The sequence below is a fragment of the Penicillium psychrosexuale genome (genome assembly GCF_028828465.1).
Source record: "Penicillium psychrosexuale strain IBT 29551 chromosome Unknown utg000004l, whole genome shotgun sequence".
Classification (NCBI taxonomy): domain Eukaryota; kingdom Fungi; phylum Ascomycota; class Eurotiomycetes; order Eurotiales; family Aspergillaceae; genus Penicillium; species Penicillium psychrosexuale.
In genome coordinates, this window is record NW_026643189.1 from 3,591,281 (window position 1) to 3,612,032 (window position 20,752).

At 49.2% G+C, this 20,752-nt stretch overlaps 7 protein-coding genes across 7 annotated transcripts; 3 read left to right on the top strand and 4 right to left on the bottom strand.

Annotated features, from left to right (window-relative positions):
- Nucleotides 1–676: 676 nt before the first annotated feature.
- N7518_007218 (uncharacterized protein) lies at nt 677–1,876 on the bottom strand (the record flags this gene model as incomplete). The annotated part of the gene is made up of 1 exon (XM_057188145.1): nt 677–1,876. The coding sequence occupies one exon, from the start codon at nt 1,874–1,876 to the stop codon at nt 677–679; it is 1,200 nt and encodes a 399-aa protein (XP_057039848.1).
- Nucleotides 1,877–2,356: 480 nt separating this feature from the next.
- On the top strand, nt 2,357–5,150 carry N7518_007219 (sulfatase domain protein; the record flags this gene model as incomplete). The annotated part of the gene is made up of 2 exons (XM_057188146.1): nt 2,357–2,676; nt 2,795–5,150. The coding sequence occupies 2 exons, from the start codon at nt 2,357–2,359 to the stop codon at nt 5,148–5,150; spliced, it is 2,676 nt and encodes an 891-aa protein (XP_057039849.1).
- Nucleotides 5,151–6,788: 1,638 nt separating this feature from the next.
- Nucleotides 6,789–9,546, bottom strand: N7518_007220 (RFX family transcription factor; the record flags this gene model as incomplete). The annotated part of the gene is made up of 5 exons (XM_057188147.1): nt 6,789–8,331; nt 8,384–8,701; nt 8,756–8,877; nt 8,954–9,456; nt 9,528–9,546. 5 exons carry the CDS (start codon nt 9,544–9,546, stop codon nt 6,789–6,791), a joined length of 2,505 nt encoding a protein of 834 aa, XP_057039850.1.
- Nucleotides 9,547–9,567: 21 nt separating this feature from the next.
- Nucleotides 9,568–9,860, bottom strand: N7518_007221 (uncharacterized protein; the record flags this gene model as incomplete). Its single annotated transcript, XM_057188148.1, has 2 exons — nt 9,568–9,689; nt 9,716–9,860. The coding sequence occupies 2 exons, from the start codon at nt 9,858–9,860 to the stop codon at nt 9,568–9,570; spliced, it is 267 nt and encodes an 88-aa protein (XP_057039851.1).
- Nucleotides 9,861–10,971: 1,111 nt separating this feature from the next.
- Nucleotides 10,972–13,922, top strand: pldA (uncharacterized protein; the record flags this gene model as incomplete). The annotated part of the gene is made up of 8 exons (XM_057188149.1): nt 10,972–11,035; nt 11,089–11,489; nt 11,540–11,692; nt 11,748–12,369; nt 12,417–12,677; nt 12,731–13,203; nt 13,301–13,849; nt 13,908–13,922. The coding sequence occupies 8 exons, from the start codon at nt 10,972–10,974 to the stop codon at nt 13,920–13,922; spliced, it is 2,538 nt and encodes an 845-aa protein (XP_057039852.1).
- A 4,072-nt stretch (nt 13,923–17,994) lies between these two features.
- On the bottom strand, nt 17,995–19,688 carry N7518_007223 (ribose phosphate diphosphokinase subunit PRS1; the record flags this gene model as incomplete). The annotated part of the gene is made up of 5 exons (XM_057188150.1): nt 17,995–18,025; nt 18,078–19,132; nt 19,187–19,307; nt 19,364–19,373; nt 19,430–19,688. The coding sequence occupies 5 exons, from the start codon at nt 19,686–19,688 to the stop codon at nt 17,995–17,997; spliced, it is 1,476 nt and encodes a 491-aa protein (XP_057039853.1).
- Nucleotides 19,689–19,866: 178 nt separating this feature from the next.
- N7518_007224 (bifunctional precorrin-2 dehydrogenase/sirohydrochlorin ferrochelatase MET8) lies at nt 19,867–20,689 on the top strand (the record flags this gene model as incomplete). The annotated part of the gene is made up of 3 exons (XM_057188151.1): nt 19,867–19,959; nt 20,031–20,512; nt 20,560–20,689. The coding sequence occupies 3 exons, from the start codon at nt 19,867–19,869 to the stop codon at nt 20,687–20,689; spliced, it is 705 nt and encodes a 234-aa protein (XP_057039854.1).
- Between the last annotated feature and the right edge of the window lie 63 nt (nt 20,690–20,752).

A 20,752-nucleotide genomic window follows, 5' to 3' on the forward strand; every position in this document is an offset into this window, starting at 1 on the left:
GGGTCTTCGAAGGCGCCTCCACCCGCCAACCGCCGTTATGGTTTGGCGATGGAAGTGCAAGCGGGACCCGTATTCTGAAACACGTACGACGTATCCGTACGTAGTAAGCTCGTATTAGTTAACTTATGGCTCGGCTCAGGGTTACATTTGCAATGCATTACTCAGCATCAGCACAGACCGCACAGAGTCGGATTCGGATTCGGAATCTGGGGCCATGCTATGCAGCCAGGAGGCAAGAGGCAAGAGCCTAGAGGGTTTATCGATGGCCTATGGGGATCTGCCAACAAATCAGCCCTGTTATCTTGTAGGGTTGTCGAAGACTTGGTGGAGATTTAGGCTTGCGTCACCTACCCTGACTAGGGCCGGGGCCATGGCGAATTCGGAGTAGCGTTGTCTTAATTTGGAACTTTCTTAAAATGGAAGGTTTGGTAGGGAGGAGTACGGAGTACATGGAATTGGATATCCGATGTCGACGGTATTTGCTTATGGTAGCACAATGGAAATGTAATAAACGCCTCTTCCGGGGTTGGGAAGTCTATTCTAACGAGATAGGGATGTAGATGATATTGTAGGTCAACAAGGCATTGTGAATGACAGGCAAACAGGTCATAGGTAGAACGTTCATTATATCAGATTTATATATGGAGCCCATAGGCGTGCTATACAGGTTAAAACACTATGTCTTCGGTTTGGGCCAGCCATCGATGTCGCCGAACCATCGCGACCGATAGATTTCATTCCCTTTCATGATCTGGGTACGCACACCATCGACCACGAGACTGGTATAATTCCCCCGGTATAGTCGCCATAGGGACTGGGTGTATATGAAGCTTCCATCGGGAGCGAGACTGAACCCCTTGAGGTCCGACTGCGGCAACTCGACGTATTCGCCCTGGCGGTTGATGCCATGCCGATCGTTGGTGGTGACCTCGAAGCCGGGCATATATTTCTCGACGACTTCATCGTATGCGGCGGTGAATTCCATTTTCTCGATATCGAAGGCATGGAGACCGATATCGTTGGAGACGAGGAATACCCGTTCGTTGGGAACAGGGACGAGATCATGGGGCCCGGCCCACCAGCTGTATCCATGGCCCCATTCGACGTCGATATCCCAGTACTCGGGGAATCGGAATCGATAGGCTTCGTCGATGCTGAGTAGGCCCGTCTCGGCATCGAAGGGGTATCCCTGAATGACACCGTAGGCTGGAACGGGGTCGGAGCCATCGGCGGCGGCGTCGGTGCCGGTCGCCCACAGCATTTGTCCCTGCTCATCCCAGATCATGGCGTGGATCGCGCGCAGACCTTCGATCTTTTGCAATACGGGCGGTTCGTCGACGAGGGGGAGGTCCGAGCTCATGTTGTAGACCAAAATGCCATCCCAGGGTCGCTGTCCGGTGGTTCCCACGGCGAGACGGTCACCGGGCAGGGGCTCGATAGTATGCGCATTGTGTAGGACATCGTTTGCTCTGTTGAGGGCGAAGGTGATTTTCTTATCGGTGGAGGGTTGGTCGGGGGTGTGGTTGATGACCACGACGAGGGCACTGTAGACGGCAGCGATGCTTCTCCCACCCCGCATCCACTTCATATCGGTCGCATCGTTGAACCCGCTATATAAACCGCTATGAATCAAAGGAGGCAGGGGTTGGGTGACATCTTCTCGTTGCCAGCTCCATTTGACGACACTGTTTCGGTCATGGATTTTCAATACGGGGGGAACCGCATAATGGCCGGTGATGATCTCTTGCCAGGGGCCCTCTGCTGGAACGGCTATACCATTCTCTGCTTTGAGTCTGGGTTGAGGTTCGATCAGAGGAACTTGAAAGGCTAATGGCTCGAAAAGGAGCGCAATCCAACCGAATAAGCTCCCTACCATGATGAACACAATAAGCCCCGAGGAGAAAAAAGAGGAGAAACCGGATTTTTATTTTTTTTTATTTCAATTCCGGAGAGCGGGGCCTCATTTGTCTTGGCTTTTCGGGGCTTGGGGGGGGCTTGGGGGGGGGGAGAAGCGGAGGGTAATTGACAGAATATAGGTATTAAGATGGGATATATAAGAGTGAAGGTATGTATAGATGTGTATAAGTCGACATTTAATCAATCATAGCTCATAATTAACCCCATAATCCCCTATTCACCCCCAAATATACTCACGTCTCACGTCTCACGTCTCTCGTATGTCGTACCTAAAATGGTCCCAGTCATCGTCTCCACTAAATCCCACCTGGGCACTCGGCTTGTCAAGACCCTTGGCCTTCTCCCTTTACTTCTTACTTCCCGACTTCTTCTTCTTTTCTTTTCTTAAATGTCGGGGGTGTGAAGTATATATATACACATTTCATTCATTCATATGACCATGAAAGTCGTTCACGCTGTTCATGCTTATTTCAGCCACGGCATCCGGCGTGTTCGTCTCTCGCCTGGTGAGACCCTGGATGCTGTCTGGGACTTTGCCCGTCGCTATTTTTTCACCCTGGCCGTTCTCTCGTTATTCAGTGCCAAATTGCTCCATCTCTACGCCCATATATATTCCCTACCCCTTCCGCGACTATTCCTATGGGGTCTCACCTTCTTTTTCCAGGATGTGATGCTGCTATTGCTGTTTCGCATTCTGGCCCAGAAGGTCGCGTGGCGACCGGGAGCCGCTCTGCTCGCTATCTTGGTTATCCCGTCTAGGTAAGTGTCCACGTGCCCCTTTTTCCACTGCATTTTTACATTCTTTCAGGTCTTTTTCAATAGACTTAGACTTGATCTGAATATAATTAATTATATCCTCATCACTAACAATATGCAGTCTCATCGTCTCCTTCATGGCCGCCGCCAATACCTCCTTCTACGTTTTCACAGGTGCCGAGATCCACTGGCGCCAAGCCAAATCCTTCAATGGTGATGCCGCTGCCATTCACACCCTCCTGACCGGTTTGACCGGATTTCTGATCGTCGAGGCCATCCTCCTCACAATCTCATTGTTCGCTGCCCATTCCATTCATGCCATCTCGGGCGGCATCCTGCATGTCTGGGCCTGGCCCGTTCGGTGGCTGTTTGGTCGTGTGCGCCCACACGTGGAGCCCCTGGTGCAGCGCTTCTGGCCCCGATCTAAATCTTCAGTCGCCGACCTGCCCGATCCTCGAATCTACGAACAAATCGCCATGGATGACAACGATGATCTCAGCGATAACGAAGAAGGGGATCATCTGTTGAACACCGCTCGCCTACCCAACCGTCTCCCCGCCTCCAAGCGAGTCACCGACGGTGTACCTCAACGGGCCCTCGTCCTGGGATTGTTCAGTCTCTTCCTCTTCCTCCGCTTTATGCGACCGTGGGACCCGGTTTACATGTACATGTCCACCACCTTGCCCTTGACGACCATCATTGAAGGTGCGGAGCGTCAATCCCCCGTCGATACCGCTGGCACACCCTCGCGTTTTGGGTATTTAGATAGGATCACTGCATTGGGCCCCGCACCTCAATGGACCTGGATGTCCAAGGAACCGCTCGAAGGTTTCGAGGACTGGGATCAATCCGACCCCTTGGCGCTGCACTACGACCCGCATGGGGACCCATTGCACATCTCCAACCTCGACAAGCCGGTGCTGCAGGAGATTCACAACGCACTAGCCAGCGGCGATGTGAAGATCAAGCATGTCGTATTCTTGAAACTCGAGAGTGCACGTGCCGATATCTTCCCTCTGCAAAAGGACAGCTTCATGTACAAACGCATCGCGGAAACCTGGAAGAACAAGACCATTCCCCAAGAGGTTGTGGAACGCCTTGCCAACCTCACCCGGACTGCCGAGTTCTTGACCAACTTCCCCAACGGGTTTGAGCACGACGATACCCGTTTCGGCCGCAAGGCGTATGGTGGTATCAGTGCCAAGGATGCCATCACCTCCTCCACCTATACTCTCAAGAGTTTGACGGGAAGTTTCTGTGGTGTGACCCCACTGGTCGCCGATTTCAACCGCGAATTCGAACACCATATCTACCAGCCATGTCTGCCCCAGGTCTTCGACACGTTGAGTCAGCAACCGGATATCAACAGTGAGACCGACGACTTCACCAAGTGGCCGTGGCATTCGACCTTTATGATGTCGGTCACCGAAATGTACGACAATCAGTTCAAGTTGACTCCGCACTTGGGATTTCGCGACAAACAGACCAAGGAGACGATCATCAAGCCTGATGCCAAGCATTTCCCTGTTAAAAGTGCCGAGGTGAACTACTATGGCTATCCGGAAACTGAGCTTCGAGAGTACATCCGTGATGCTATTGATGATGCGGAACGTGATCACCAGCGTCTCTTCCTCACCCACCTCACGAGTACCACCCATCATCCTTGGGGAATTCCGAACGACGCCTTTGAAGATGTGATGGGCACCAAATCCGGTGCTAACGGCGATATGAATCGATACCTGAACTCCGTCGGTTATGTCGATGATTGGCTCTCGGAGCTCATCGATATCCTGGAGGAGAAGGGAGTCGCCAATGAGACCTTGTTCGTCATGGCTGGCGATCACGGCCTTTCCCTCCCCAACGACGGCGGTATCACTCCCTATGACAACCCCCACATCGGCAGCTTCAAGGTGCCGATCGTGATTGCGCACCCGCTCCTCCCTCCCGTTCAAATCGACACCCCAGTCATCAGCACCCAGATCGTCCCCACCATCATCGACTTGTTGATCGAGTCGGCATCCCTCAGCCAGGACAGCACGCGTGCCGCACGCGACATTCGCTCGCTGTACGAAGGTCAATCCATGATCCGACCGCAGGTCGTCAAGCAGGACGGACGCGAAGCCTGGCACTTCACAGTCATGAACACTGGTGGTTCATGGCTCTCTGTTCGGTCGGCCGCCCGTCCCGAGTTCCGCCTAGTGATCCCGCTAGTCAACGACGTGGAATGGCGCTTCACTGATGTGTCCAAGGACCCGAACGAGTTGAGCCCGATCGAGCGCTTCAGCCTTGCCGATCTCGCGTCCGCGGTTCAGGACGAGTATGAGGATGAAGAAATTATGAACTGGCTCTACCATGCAGCCTATGTCACCAACTGGTGGGTGCTGGAGAACTGGGACCGATGGAGATTCTCCCCAAAAGCCAAAGACGAGGCGAAAGAAGAGCCTCCTAAAGAAGAGCCCAAAGAAGACAAAACCTAAGCATTCTCATGAACCGACTTGGGCGCGAATCTTGATTTACATTTCATCTATCTTAATACTTGCATGCCTCATCTACCAAGTGTCTGCTTGGGATGGGCACTCTGCGTTTACGACACTGCCGTCAGCTAGTATTGGTGGTCCCGAGCCTCGGAGTCGGGGGCGAGCCGAGCACAGCTTCGCCGGGTCCATCGTGAAGCCTCGTGTTGGTCATTTGGTCCGGCAGTCAATCTCACAGCCTGTCTCGTGAGCCCCCGACTTATTTGTCGTCCGGAGTAGAAGCGATTCTTCTTCATGTACTTGTTTATATATCCATCTTATCTACGCGAACAACTGTACTTATCATATGATGTCAAATTTTTTTTGCTATCTTCCTGCAAATACCACCCTTACTTCTTTCGTTGATCTTTTTGATATCTAAACTAATCTACCCTAACCTGATCTGGGCTAGCGGCTGCACGTTTAAAAAGAATTGATTTAAGCTTCTATTGACTCCAATTCCAGCATTCTACAAGGTCGTTCGAGGTTATCTGCCTACGTAGCTAAGCTGTAAATAGTGAGCAGAGCACGAAATCAAAATCGAGATCTTAAAGCAGTGAAAATAGAGCTATATTTCAAAAAGGCATCGTCATGCAACAAATATACGTGGAACATTGTTGATACATCGTCAATGACTCCCTTCACGATGAAGTCCGGGGCGCATATTTCAATTGTAAAATCCATGATTAAAATGCACTCACTACGTGGTGTAACTACCGTAGTTATAGTTAAAGCCAAACGTCTTGGCATTGAACAACCGGAAGGAGCGAAGCGAAGCTTTTTTTTTTCGTCGATTACTGCTACACTCTGAATTCATGACGTGTTAACAATGTCTATCTTTGTCTTTGGTGTTGTTGGCGTCATTGCTCTTTAGATGCTTGTTTCTTGTATCGGTGCTATACAATTTATGTACGGTATACGTGGATGGTGAAAAGTATAAACCGTATAGAGGACTTGAAGGTTTCTATGTATGTATGTACAGGGACCTATTGTTCTGTGCATTCTGTCTGCTCTCTAGAATACAGCCACAATTGTCATTGATAACCAGTCTCACGTAGGTTCATAAAACCTAGTCTTTGGTTGGGCAAAGCAGATTGTCTAAAAAGAACAACAGCGGACTTAGGAGGAGCCATGATGAAGCTTGGCATTATCAATCCGAAGATATTCTGCCCAATTACGCCTAGCCAAGTTAGAAGATAGATGGAATCAAGTTAAAGGTCATACGGAAAGTGTGACAACAGTTATTCATGCACATTAGAGTACTGCACCATGATCAAGGTACGTCCACAGGTAATATGTACAGAGGGACTCAATATGAGACCCGAAAGTAAACAAACAGGAATAGGAGAAGCAAGAACCAAGTTGGTCCTGGTTTCCGCCACGCCAATTAAATGTTGTAGGTTGATCAAAGAAAGCATCCGGCGTGCCGGCTTGCAAGGAAGACTAGAGAGCCTCATTGCTCATGTCTCGTCGCTTCATGCAAACAAAGGAGATGAAAAAAGGAACAAAGGAAAATCGTGGAAACGCCATCCACAACCAATAGAGAAGCCTCTAGAATCAAGGGATATCCAACTCCAACTCATGAACAGAAATCAAAAATTACTAGACGACGACGACATCGCCTTCGGCATCTGCGGGATCGGAGACCATCATATCACCGTATTTACCAACTGCTAGCAACATGGTATCATCCTCAAGGTCAATTGCGCTGTCGTCATTGTTATGTCCTTGGAAGCCCTCTTGAAGAGAGAGTCGCTTCTCGCTGGGAGGGTGTTTGAAATCCGAGTGCTGACTGGGAGGCTGGCTTTGGTGACCACTGTGAGCCATAGGAGGACTTGAGTGAGGTTTTGAATCGTTCTCAAAAGGGGATGCCTCGGGAACAGACGCTTGTTTCATCTGAAAATGGCCGAGTGGTTCAGGGCCAAACGTCGCACTTTGCAGTGATCCAGGAGTGTTGCACATGAACCCACCCTTCTCTGCTTGCCAGACCATCATCTCGTGGAAGAAGACTTTTGTCATCCACCACGCGCTAAAACTTGGTGCTCCGGCCAGGGTAAGCCGGTGCAACACGCTATCCCACAAGGCATCAACCTTTTCAATGACACACTGTGTGCGGTGGTTGGAAAAGGCAGCGGGGATGTTGAGGATGAACTGAACCCATTTGTCGGGGAAGTTGTACTCGTCTCCCGGAGCACTTTCTACAGGGAACTTGTGCGCCTCAACTGAATCGGGGCTATCTGGTTGCGTGAAGAAAAGCAGGCTTGCCGAGGGGTCGGCATCATTCAATGGAGTCAAGAGCGCACGAACGTCATGCTTGAGAATTTGCTCCGTCGCTAGCTCAGCACACGTTGGGATGTTTGCCTTGGTCATCATATCTCTAGGATTTACCATAGTCTTAAAGTCCGTCCACATTTGGTTTCGGTTATCCGGGTGGCAAAGCCAGGCAGCAGCGGCATTGGCAGCCTGGTTCACATCAAGCATATGCTTGAGGAGATTGCAGAAGATATGCGCGGGAATCAAGCGTGCTAAGGAGACATGGGTCGGTTGGGTCTTAAAGGTTTCAGCGATGTGCCCGCAAAGCCGTTGTGAGATGGAGTTAAAAGCGTCTAGGACTGGCTTAGGGACCACCTGGGTTGTTAGGGGTGCCACAAACGCAATCATCTTCTGGTACATCATCCAATCGCATTCCTTGATCCAAGGAGCAAGGTTAGGATGGGTCAATAACTTTTGAACGGGAACAGTCAATGTTCCATGGAAAGCGGAGAAATATTTCATAAGATTTCGCTCCTTGCAATACCGAAAGCTGTCGATGACCGAAATGCAATGGGAGCGATACAGGGCAGCAAGAGCTGCAGCAACTTTCAGGTCGGTGTTTGCAGGTAAGTATGCACGGATATCGGGAAGTTGAAGGGTATCGTTATCAACCACGGTGTTCTCATCCATCGGGAACTGAAGCATCTGATGTATCATTTTCCCAGCCTGCTGGGCTACATTATCGCGGGTGATTGTGGCATCTGGCCCAGATGGCGTGTGACCTTGGCAATTGCAGACGGCAGAAGATGAATTGTTCGGGAATCGAGGAGCGAAGGAAGTTGTGGGAGATGGGAACACGGCAGTATCGGCAGTCGGTTGTTGTACGCTAGCACTAGTCATTTGTCAGTGAGAGCAAATAAAGATTGATGTCAGTTATATCTCACCTTCTCGAGCGCATCGCACTGGCAGCCCTGGAAGGCAAAGAAGCAGGGCCGTTTGTATGATGGGCAATCTGTGGGTTAAGAGGCGCAAGCTTTTGTTGCTTTTCCTCAATGACCGACAAATCGACGTAGTGATACTTGGACTCGCCTCGGACCCCGAGACGCCGGGTCTGTACATTGGGGAAGATGATGCGAACCAACTTTCCGAATGATGCAGGGTTTAGTACTGAGACGCGTTCCGTTCCACAGTTCTCTGCATAGCAGCAATAGACCCGATCACGACGTACGGAGCCACTGCTCTTCCGGCAATTTTCTCTCAGCCTGTGTACACTGTTAGACAATTGGTTGCAGTTCATTTGCGGCAATGTGCCTTACCAGATCATCGCGAAGACCTGCTTCACTTTCTCAGCCTTGCCCCCTCCACCCTCATTCTTCATGACTTCAGCCGCCATTTGTTTGAGACTCCATCCCTCATACTGGCGAAGCAGCTTTCGCAGCTCGTTGTCGTTAGCCACTGTCGAGCTCGCACCTCTTTTTTTTAGCCCCTGGCTCCGAGATTTCTTGATCCTCGACGATGTGATCCGGCAGGTGGTTCTCGACACCACTATCATACATCGGCTGGTATTGGGGAACGGGTACATTGGGCAAGCCGTTTGCAAGTTCGGGCTGTATAGGATGATGGGAAAGCGGGTGGCCCTGCATCGAGTGATTTGGAAAGTCTTCGGCTCGAGACATCCCGGCGTGGGTGTCTTGCATCGATTGATCCAGGGGTGCACCGTTATGATGTGAAAGCTGGTGCCCAAACCGTATTAGCATGTCCTCCGGGTTGTTGAACATATGCTGGCCTGATCCGACTTGCGATGGCATGAACTGCGGGAACCCGTCGAGGTGCTGGTCTTGGGTTTGCTGGGTGGTACTCGAGTGGATACTCGCTGTTGATCCTCTAGACCGAGGACGACGGCTAGCCCGTGAGAGGGCCTCGGAGCGTGCTCGCACAGGGTCTGCCGTACCTGGCCGGCTTTGGTTGGCAATCTGTGTTGTCTGGGACACCACACTGCCCTGCGAGTGAGCTCGGGCTTGGAAACACGTTAGTATGGGGAACCAAATGACCTGCAGCAGAGTTTTTTTAGTCTTGCATTGCACTTACCTAATTCTGGCGGCATCATGATCTGCTTGCTTCCTTTGCGTTAGTAAGTGGAGGAGCCGGTAACCAGGGCGATGGCTAGTCGTGTGTCTCGTTTCGCAACGTCTATAAATCCAAAAATAGGCAGGCGCACCCGGCAAACAAAATATACGATCCAAAACGATGCTAGCACATTAACCAAAAATGTCGACTAAGCGCGAGCCTGGAGCTCTGAAAGGCTGGCCGCGTTGTGTGAGTCGAGAGAGGATAAACAGAAAATGGCCCGTTCCTCTGACAACGTTGTTTTTCCCATCCAGTCACGTGGTGGCGGTCAGCATTCCCGCCAAACAACAACATTTGGACAATGAGCTGAGCATGATTCACGTTCTAACATAGGCTTATGGCTTATTGGAAACAAAGCAATATGCTATCACAAATATATTCATGCTTGTACACAAGTTATAGTGTTATGTGCCGATTTTGAAATTGAGCTCGAAGTCGGTTCATATCACGTGAACCATGTCAACAATGACTTATATAGAGCCTAGAAGACCAAAACAATAATAGCTTGGACAACATCTGTAGGGCCTTTCTTCCTCTCACCTCCAATACAAATAAACAATCTCAAACCAGGTGTATGGCGCGAATAGGAACTCCAGGGTCCAGTTTAGATCCAATTACGTCATTGGTTCCAACACCTGGATCAACGAACTACTTAGTTACTCCGTACTGGGCACGCTTCTGTAACTAACTATACGGATTACTTGTTAATATCATATAGTTGGCTTGAGGTGATATTAGAGGCATTGCCTTTAACTGCGATGTCTTCGAAATCCTCTCCCACAGCCTTTAGGTGACATTTTATTTACATTTTTTATTCTCACTTTTATAGCCATAATAATGGTTGTCATTGTCAGACTGTACCTAAACTAGTGAGAAGAACAGGGGATTTCCCTGTTTATTATCTTTTATTATCTTTTATTATCTCCAGAATTCACTAGTCACTTTCTTTGTTTCTCTTTTTCTTATGGATGCTGCCACGTAGTATCGTGGATATATCTCCACCAAATACACCGCTAAACATTCTCCACGATCGACTCTATAACTAACTAGTCAGAGATCTCTGCTGTTTGTAGTTAATCTTTGTGTTCCTGTTATATGTTGTACATAATTAATTCAACCAATTTCTAAGGCCACACTTTGCCAAGAAAGAAGCGAGTGGTCCGATATTAGGAACCGCGGAAACACCACCACGCGGCCCAACCCTAAATAGGCAATAACAAGAATAGCACAAGGTGGAGGATTTCGATCGGCGTTGCTGTATTTCCCTTGGCATTGGTAGGGAGACAAATCAGATCGATGCATGTTTACCCAGTAGGGCTGTGATGTCACGAATTAAGGAACCAGTATTATCTCCAGATCTTCCCCCCTCCCCCTCTTCCAACCATTTTCTCCACTAAAGGCCTCAATGATGCAAAGATTCAAGGACAAGTTGGGACAGGGAATTGATCATCTGGAGGGGTCACTCAAAGGTCGGCAGATTGTCATTTTATAAAATAAGAAAAACTGACCTAATTGTCTTAAGACACCCATATCCACGAGGTCAAAGCCGAGGCTACACATTTTAAGGCCAAAGTCGGCAAGTTTTTTAATATCATAAACCCGAACCATCGTCATGACGAGGAGCACGAACAAGCGACAGATCGCAAGCGCTCTGAGATCGCAGAGTCACACCGCTTCCAGTCTTTTGCACCCGTCCACGACGGGAATCGCATCAAGTGGTATGTCGATGGTAAGGATTACATGTGGGCAGTCTCCGAGGCTCTGGAGAAAGCCACTGAGACTATCTACATCGCCGACTGGTGGCTCTCTCCGGAACTCTTCTTGCGCCGTCCCCCTGTCGAGCACCAGGAATGGCGATTGGATCACATCTTGAAGCGACGCGCCGAAGCAGGTGTCAAGATTTATATCATTGTCTACAAAGAGGTTGGCATTTTCCTCCAATCAAGAAAAAGAACTATCCTAATTGTCTATAGGTCAACCAAGCCCTGACTTGTAATTCCGCACACACTAAACATGCCTTGCGGAGCCTCTGCCCCGAGGGAGCTCCTGGCTACGGCAATATCCGAGTTATGCGCCACCCCGACCACAATGTCTTCGAGAACGCAGCTGATATGACTCTTTACTGGGTATGTGCATCACCTCTACGGAGTACCGACTGGGACATAATTAACAATAATCAAGGCGCACCACGAGAAATTCCTTGTCATTGATTACAATGTGGCCTTTATCGGAGGCATTGATCTATGCTTCGGACGATGGGACGCAAACCAGCACCCATTGGCCGATGTCCACCCAACAGGTTTGTGGGGCGACATTTTCCCAGGACAGGACTTCAACAACAACCGGATCATGGACTTCCAGAGCGTAGAAGACTGGCAGAGCAACGAAGTCAGCAAAGCCGACTTTGGTCGCATGCCCTGGCACGACGTGGCCATGGGCTTGCAGGGCGACTGTGTGTACGACATTGCCGAACACTTTGTTCTGCGTTGGAACTTCATCAAGCGCGACAAATACAAGCGCAGCCACGATGTCGATTGGCTACTCATGGAAGGTCTCGTAGGCGAAGAAGAAGATATCATCGCCGTGCAGCGACCCAAGTACCCCTGCGGACAATACATCCAACACCCGCTGACGCCCCTGTCGTCCAAGCCTCGTGGTAACGTGGGCACTGTGCGCGCTCAAATCGTGCGCAGCAGTGACGACTGGAGCAGCGGTATTCTGAACGAGCACAGTATCCAAAACGCGTACTGCGAGACCATCCGCAATGCCCAGCACTATGTGTATATCGAGAACCAGTTCTTCAGTATGTCCGCATTCTCTTCTAGCGGTGTACTTTGCTAACCTTCATAGTCACTGCCACTGGCGACCAACAGCGTCCGATTTTCAACACGATCGGCCGTGCGATCGTCGAGGCTTGCGTGCGCGCAGGCAAAGAGGGTCGCAAGTTCCGGGTGATCATTGTCATCCCCGCGATTCCTGGATTCGCTGGTGATTTGCGTGACAATGCTGCGTTGGGTACTCGGGCGATCATGGACTACCAGTACAAGTCGATTTGTCGTGGCGAGCACTCGATCTTTGGGCAGATCGAGAAAGAGGGTATTGACCCAAGAGGTAAGTGTTCTGTTCGGTTCGGTTCTGGTTGCATGTCTAACTAGCTCATTTAGAACACGTCTTCGTGTTCGCCCTGCGCGCTTATGATCGAATCAACAAAACGCCCGATCTCGAGGATCTCGAGAAGCAAGCCGGTGTCACATACCAGGATATCCAGCGCGGTATCGCAGAGACCATCATGAGTGAGAGTGTACACCCAGCGGTGGGCAAAGACGGCGACAAGAACGAGAAGGACTACGCAGCCGACCAAAATGCCAAGAAAGAAACACTGCGCAAGCTCCAGAATTTCCAAGATACGGTCGAGAAGAGAAAGGCCGAGGGAAAAATCGACGGTGGATTCCACAGCAAGGATTCAGTATCGCATTGCAGCATGTTGAACGGGGGTAAGATGTCCAACGAGGTCTGGGAGGGCGACCCAGAAGCCGAAAAGGCGAACTTCGTCCAGGAGGAGCTGTACGTGCACGGAAAAGTGTGTATCGTCGACGATCGTACGATCATCTGCGGCAGCGCCAACATCAACGACCGGGTAAGTTACACAAACACCGCATCCCCGTCACATCTGACGCATTCCATTCCCTTTTATTTCCCGGTCTGTATCATCAGCTAATATCCACTCCCCACAGTCCCAGCTTGGCTCGCACGACAGCGAACTGGCCATCGTAATGGAAGACCAAGATCTCATCGACAGCCGCATGAACGGACAGCCATACCAGGCCTCCCGATTGGCCGCCACGCTCCGACGACAATTGTGGCGCGAGCACCTAGGCCTACTGCCGGCGCAAGAATTCGACGCCTCAGGCGACCCGAACGCGCAACCCCCCGATGTGTCGCTCAACCGAATCGATGAGGGGCCGGAGAACGAGTTCGTGATGGATCCGCTCGGCGATGCGGTCTGGAACACCTGGACGTCGCAAGCGACCGGCAACACCGAGGCGTATCGGATGTTGTTCCGGGCGGACCCTGATGATCATATCAAGACTTTCGAGGACTACGACAATTTCCGGCCTCGGGGCACGCACAAGGAGGGACATCTGTTCGATCCGTATATGCCGGCCAAGGACGTGCGGGAGAAGCTGGATCTCATCAAGGGCCATCTTGTTTGGTTGCCGTTGGAGTTCCTGCGCGACGCTGAAATGGCAGAGCCTGGGTTGGCTGTCAATCAGATTACAGAGGTAGGTTTGATTGGTTGTTCTTATTCCTATGATTGCGTGGTTGCTAATTGTTCGATAGAGCATCTACACCTAAGTCCACCGAAGGAGGAGATCTGCATTCATTTTCACATAATTCGATCTGTTTTCATTGTTGAAGATAATGCGAATTATATCCATCTTTGCAATAAAAGAAGAGTACGAGTACACAGTCAGTACATCCCATACCCAACCCTAGAGAAGCCCTAAACAGTACTTTTGTAAATGCAAATCTCCCAGAAGGCCCGTCGCGGGTGGAGAAGTAATAGAGTTGTCCCACCTCCCTGGGAACCCTTAGTCTCTCTATTTTGACTCTATTTGTTCCTATTTGTTCCTATCTACTCCATAGTATCTTTGCTTTTGCGCGGATTCACTGAACTGTAATTCCGCCAAAAAAAAGAGATACATCTCATTAGCTCTTGAATGGCTACAGGAAAAATATTCCTGAGAACAGCAATGGACTCTTTTTTCGTGGCAATGAATATCGGGGTACTTTTGTACTTATCCCTAGTACTTTTTAGTGTAATATTTTTATGATAAACACTATTGGCTATTTCTTTTATTTCCACAGGTGCGAAACCGAAAGCGAGACCCTGAACTCTGCTTTTTATAGTACGATAGGGATACCAGGACCCTACATTCAGATTGACAGGGATCACGAGGCGCTATAAAGTACATCCTATGACTGGCCCAACACAGTCCCCGTCGAGGTGTTAGAGTAGCCGTGTTAGGTTGCATAATTGTAGTGTAAACGACATGATATAAAATCCATAAAATAATGTCACATTTTCCCTGAGGAAATCAAAATCCAAGTAGAATACAAATTGGCCAGAAGAAGAGAAAAGCTCTAAGTATAACTCCTGTGGATGCAAGATGCAGTGCATCAAACTTTTGGGGACTTTTTGGAACACACCAAAATGCATAAACACACGCCAACCGAGCCACGAAGAAAGTGGATTGAATCAAAACCCAACACCAGGGATTATGGTGGGTGGTAAAACTACCCTTGCACAGGGTTCATGCAGAGTGGGAGATCAATGGCAGATCAGTCCTGTATGTGCTAGAAGGGAAATGCAGACGTCTCTTTAAGGAAATTAGCCTCTTGCAAGGAGCTAAGAATGTCAAATCATAGAGTTTGTAACAAGGATCTTACCATAGATTCCGCCTATCCCTTATTGGTGTGACAAGCATTGCAGCGGCAATGACCACAGATTTTGCAACGCCAAATAGCCACAAATGGTCCAGAATTGCAGTCGGAACAGCGCCAGGTCAAGATGTTGCCATTGGTAGCCTGGACAATGGCAAAGACGTGGCCGGAACATTGGTTGGCCATGTTGATATAGACTTGTAAAAGCTATTATAGTTAGCTTGTGGTTCCCTTTTGCTTGTCAAAATCTGCGACTCACAGACTAAGCACAACCCGAGGGACTGGGAACTGCGTCGATCACTGAAAAAGCGGAGAAAGGTTCCAGGCACTTGGATTGAACACCAATGGAATATAGTAAGAGGAGAATGGGCTTAGCAGAGTTCCGACAGAGTTCAGCGGGGAAGAGGAGGTCGATGGGTCAAGGGATGAAGAAGATGAGACTCAAAATCCAGGACAAATCAATCATTATATACTTCTGTCCAGAGATCACGGTGAGAGGATCCCAGATGCAACCAGTCGACAACTAAAGAGCCGAAATACGCACAAAGCCGATGACGCATGTAACCGGGATCAATTGAGTTCCTCAGAAAAAAAGGAAAGAAAAACCAAATTTAAAAGAATGGGTAAAAGAAATAAGCAGGCAGAATGGTGTTTATTGACGGAGTATATGAGAGAGAAATCCAAATGGATACAAATGGATAGATATATTGGAATCTCTTACATAGAAACTTAGGCGAAGCGAGGTAGATCCTAGTTTAGCAAATAGACAATGCAGCCTTCGATCCTCCAGATGGGGAGGGATCGGGGAGACATGATTGGAAGAATCGTGATGCAAAGGATGATTCCGAGAAAGCTGGGGGGACGGAAGAGACCCGACTGACTTGTTAGTTTGAATTATTTTTAACAGTTGGGACTAGTGTGGCTTTGTGAGAATATAGAATAAAGGGGAATTAACCTAATTGGAAGTAAATAAATATGATAGAGATGACTAGTATCGTCGTCCACTCCGACTATGACGAAGTGGAGCTGAATTGTATAGACCCAAGATATGTTCTGTCCCGACGAGCTGGATTAAACTGAGAACGGAGGTTTCTATGTTGGTTAATTGGCAAGTCTAGTGGTTTTTTCTTTTTTTTCTCTTCGATCGGATCTTTGCATCCCAGCAATCCGGTTCCGATCGAGAATGCATATTCTAGTTAGCGTATATACGGAGTACATTAGGGCACATTAGCATAGATGGTTATTTGGCTATAATCCACATAATAGAGTATGATCTTCCTATGATCTCCTATTATCTCTTCCTATTGTATTTACTATGCCCTTTTGACATATTTACCTTATTATCCTTGAGATCCCCCCCTGAAAGTCCTAATATCCAACTGTTGATACATCAACTTCGCTTAACAGAGATCCACATGGACCTCCCTCTTGTCATTGGTATTTCAATTTTAGTTTCAGTTTCAATCTCAGTTTCAGAACAATTCCATCCAATTCGACTATTTGCCTTCGAGCTGATCACATCAAGTGACAGGGATATACCCCCCGGCGGCATTAGTGTGCCGGTTTGGCGCCTGCCTTAGCCCAATTGCTTATCGAATAGCCGCAAAGCCCTGGAAGAAAATTAAAATTAAAACTAAAATTAAAAAAACAAAGAAAAGAAAATGGAATTGTTGAGTCTCTCGTATAGGATTGTGATCTCTGTCACATCCGTGAGTCCACATATTTGTTTGGGGAATTCTACCACAGTCTAGCCAAGATCTTCTCCAGCGACTAGATGGGGCAGTTCCAGTTCTTTTTCTCATTGTACAAGAGTACAAGAGCATGAAATGAGCACAGAATACCAAAACGACCGAGAGGAGCCCAATTGGGGTGACACAACGGTAGGTTTCTAGGGTCGAGTCCTCTCTGCAACTACCAACTTAAAGGGGTACTCAACTATACAAAGGGACATGGGCAGGGTCTCAACAGACAAAGGCTGCACTTCCGATGGGTTTGCAAGGAATGCTTGAGTGATCTTAGGTCCATCTGTCACACCTGAGATTGCAAATTAGGCCAGCCATGACCGTTCAAGATCTGCTCGGGAGATGAGAATAGACCCTGGACTAATCGATCACGCCAAGTGGCCTGGAATGCCTGGAAATTGAGAACTAAGCTCTATCCAAGAACTAAGCTCTATCCAACTGTCCCACGGTCGATCAATGGAAACGTGCACACCGACAATCCCTTATTGGAAGCCGTGTACCATCCGTAGATACCGACACTCCCGTAGTGGACACCCTCTGGGCTCGGCGATCACCAGACCACGACCGAATCACCAACCGGCTTCCAGAATCACGGCCAACCGCATCGGTGCGACGGAAATGAAGTCAACATGACAAGAAAATCGGGAAGAATCGTTGGAAAGAAAATCCTCGGCACTGCCAGAGGTCTACCGTCTCAACCGGGAAGTTTTGAAAATGTCAACGTGTCAAATGACCCAATGTGAAAAATGTGTGAATTGTTTGCTATCGAATTACATTATGTTCGAGATCGCCTCTTGCACCACTTCCACGACCGCGAGGTCAATCGTTCCGAAGAACTGAGAAAGGGGTGACTTCTCCATGCTGTAGACTCCGAAGAGAACACAACATGGAGTAAGAAAACAAGATCCGGTTTAATCTGCCAACGCTCCGTTAAGAACACCTTGTGGAAAACGAGATGCTCCTGCAGAACCCAGAGTGGACTGCATCGCTGGTTTGAGGGGTGTGATATGATCACATTACGAGGCCGGAAATGGTAGGGGGCAACGGGGAGGACGGCCCGGGAACGAGGAAGGGGGAGAGGTTCAGAACGGGTCGTTCATTTGATAGGAAATAGGTATCATGTCATCAACGGTTGCAGGGGAACCTGCATATCAGTACGCAAAGACGACGCCCTAGAGAAAGTATCTAGGTCTCTCTTTGCTTGGTTTCGTTATTTTTCCTCGTTACTGCCATATGCCTCATCAGTCGTTAAGGTGGAAGAGAGCCGAGACGCTGCTAGTTGTTAGTGGATGGTCACACGACACCAGGGTCGGTGAAAACAAACCTTTCGCCATAATGGTGTCTCCGGATGCTCTCTGCCAATAGACTCGAGACATCAATAACAATCAACTTTTTTGATCTCCGCAACATCGACGGTGAGATCGGGAAAGTGTTGGTCACGACAATGTGGTCGATTGAGCGACAGGCTTCCATCTGATCTAAGGAGTTCTCCCCGAACAGGCCGTGGGTGGCAATACAGTAAACCTTGTTGGCTCCACCACGCTTGACGACAGTCTCTGCAGCCGCGATCCACGATCCGCTCTTGTCAATCATGTCATCGACAAGGAAGACAGCTCGGTCGCGCACCTCACCCACCAGCGTGATGGTCCTTTCATCGACCTGGCCCTCGCAGACACTAGCTTCGTCGTCAGACTCAACTGCGTCAAAGGAGCCACCGAGGGCATGATCAGGAGGCTGCGACGAGATGTTGGAGATTATGGAGTTAACCATAGCATCAGGAATAGCCTCTAAGTTGTCATTGGTACTGCTGCCAGCTCCCGGTGTGGTGCCGCCAGACTGTAGCTCTTCGCTGATACGATAATCATCATCAACCAAATGGCCCTGCACCAGACGACCGGTGATAACATCCCGTACACGGACGTCCGTGTACTCGTATGCTGCTTCCAGCTCCGATGGACGGCGAGCCGCAGGTGGGGTTTCCGGGCGCAGAAAATATGGCACAGGAGGAGGAGTGATTGGCTCCGGCTCTTCCGGAATGGGAGGTGTTGCAGGTGCTCTGTTAGAACCTTGCATATGAAGCTCGAAAGGCTGTACGTCCTTGCTCGAGATGGGATCATCATCCACGGCATCGAAGAAGACTGTGCTGTCAGTCATAGTGGCCACGGGGACCTTCGTGCGTCGACGATCTGTCGTCACGATACCGAAGTTGAGCTTCAAAGTATCAGCCAGCGATGTGACTCGTTTGGTTCCGCCAGCATTCTTGCTAACCACCACGGCGTCTTTCCAGGAGGGAACATTCATTCGGAGCCAGCGGGCAATGAAGGGTTCGGCAAAGAGGTTGTCGACTGGCTTTCCGAAGAATCCTTGCATCTGGGATGCCTAGGAGCCCATCAATATCCATATTACAAAACTCAACATCGCATAGAAACATACGTGCAGGTCCATGGTGATCACATGGTCCACGCCGGCGATCGTGAGGAGATTGGCGAGCATGCGGGCCGTGATAGCACCACGATGACTCTTCTTCTTAGATTGGCGCGAGTATGGGAAATATCTCATTTGAGAGTCAGCATTGTCTGTGATTGGAATCAAACAGGACGGGCAGCATACGGCATGACCGCTAGAGAAACGAGTTAGTGGGGTAAGCTTTCGTATCTGGAGTCGTCGGCAACATACCTGTAATGGACTTCGCTGAGCCACCCTTGCACGCTGAGATCATAATCAGGAGCTCCATAACACTATCGTTAATCTTCTCGCTGCCACTTTGAATGATGTAAACATCCTGGTTCCGAACTGAGGTACCGATCTCGACACTGGTCTCGCCATTGGCAAATTTTCCTAGGTTAGCTTTGGCGGGCACAGTGCCTAAGCGCTCGCAGATAGTCTCTGCGAGACGGGGGTGAGAATTCCCCGAAAATATCTGGACGCCCCGCATAGTTTAAGAAAAAGACACGAGTGACGTGAAGGGAAGATGAAAAAAAAAAGAAGAAAAAAGGTCAGAAGGGAAAAGCTCGGGAATACTGCGGGGATGGTGTGTACCGCCCACCGTACTGTGCTTTTCTTTATCGGAGCCGATAAACGGGATAGTTGCATCATTATTCCCACATCCCACCATGTCAAAGTTCCCAGAAGTGCAAGGTGGTGGTTCATTGATACTCGCTTGGCAAATTAAAAACAAGCATGTACTAGTCGTAGGAGGTGGAGAGGTACGTGATCAACACTGATAGCAACTATCTATCGTTTAAAGGATGAGAACTGATCTATATATCTCCGCTAGGTCGCTGCAGGACGCATTCTCAACGTTCTCAATGCCGATGCCCGGGTCACTGTGGTTTGTCCAGCCGCTGGACTAAATGAAGAAGTGGCTTTTAGGGTGGCAGAAAAGCAAGTCACACACGTTGATCGAAATTTTGAGCCATCCGACCTCAATAATGTGGACATGGTGCTCTGTGCCATTGACGACCCGGAGGCTTCAACACAAGTCTGGAAACTCTGCAAGGAGAGGCGAATTGCCGCCAATATCGCTGATGTCCCGCCCGAATGCGATTTCTATTTTGGGAGTGTTCACCGCGATGGGCCATTGCAGATCATGGTCAGCACAAATGGCAACGGGCCCAAATTAGCCAGTATTGTGCGCAAAAAGATCGCGGAGACATTGCCGGCGAACATGGGCGCAGCCATTGAGAATGTGGGAAAGCTACGGAGGAAGCTCCGTGAGATTGCGCCGAATCCTGACCAAGGCCCTAAGAGAATGAAATGGTGAGTTGCAATCCTCTTCAGGGAGAAGTGTGAGCTAATAATCATAGGATGTCTGGTGTCTGCGAAACATGGAGCCTTGATGAGCTTTTAGAGATGACTGACAAGGACATGGACGGTGTATTATCCTTTTACGAGTCGGGTAAGATCCCAACTCTAGAGGAAGTACAAAATAAATAAGAAAACAAGTCAAGAAATATTTTATCTTATCAATACAGCAGCAGGTATGCATCTAAAGTAGAA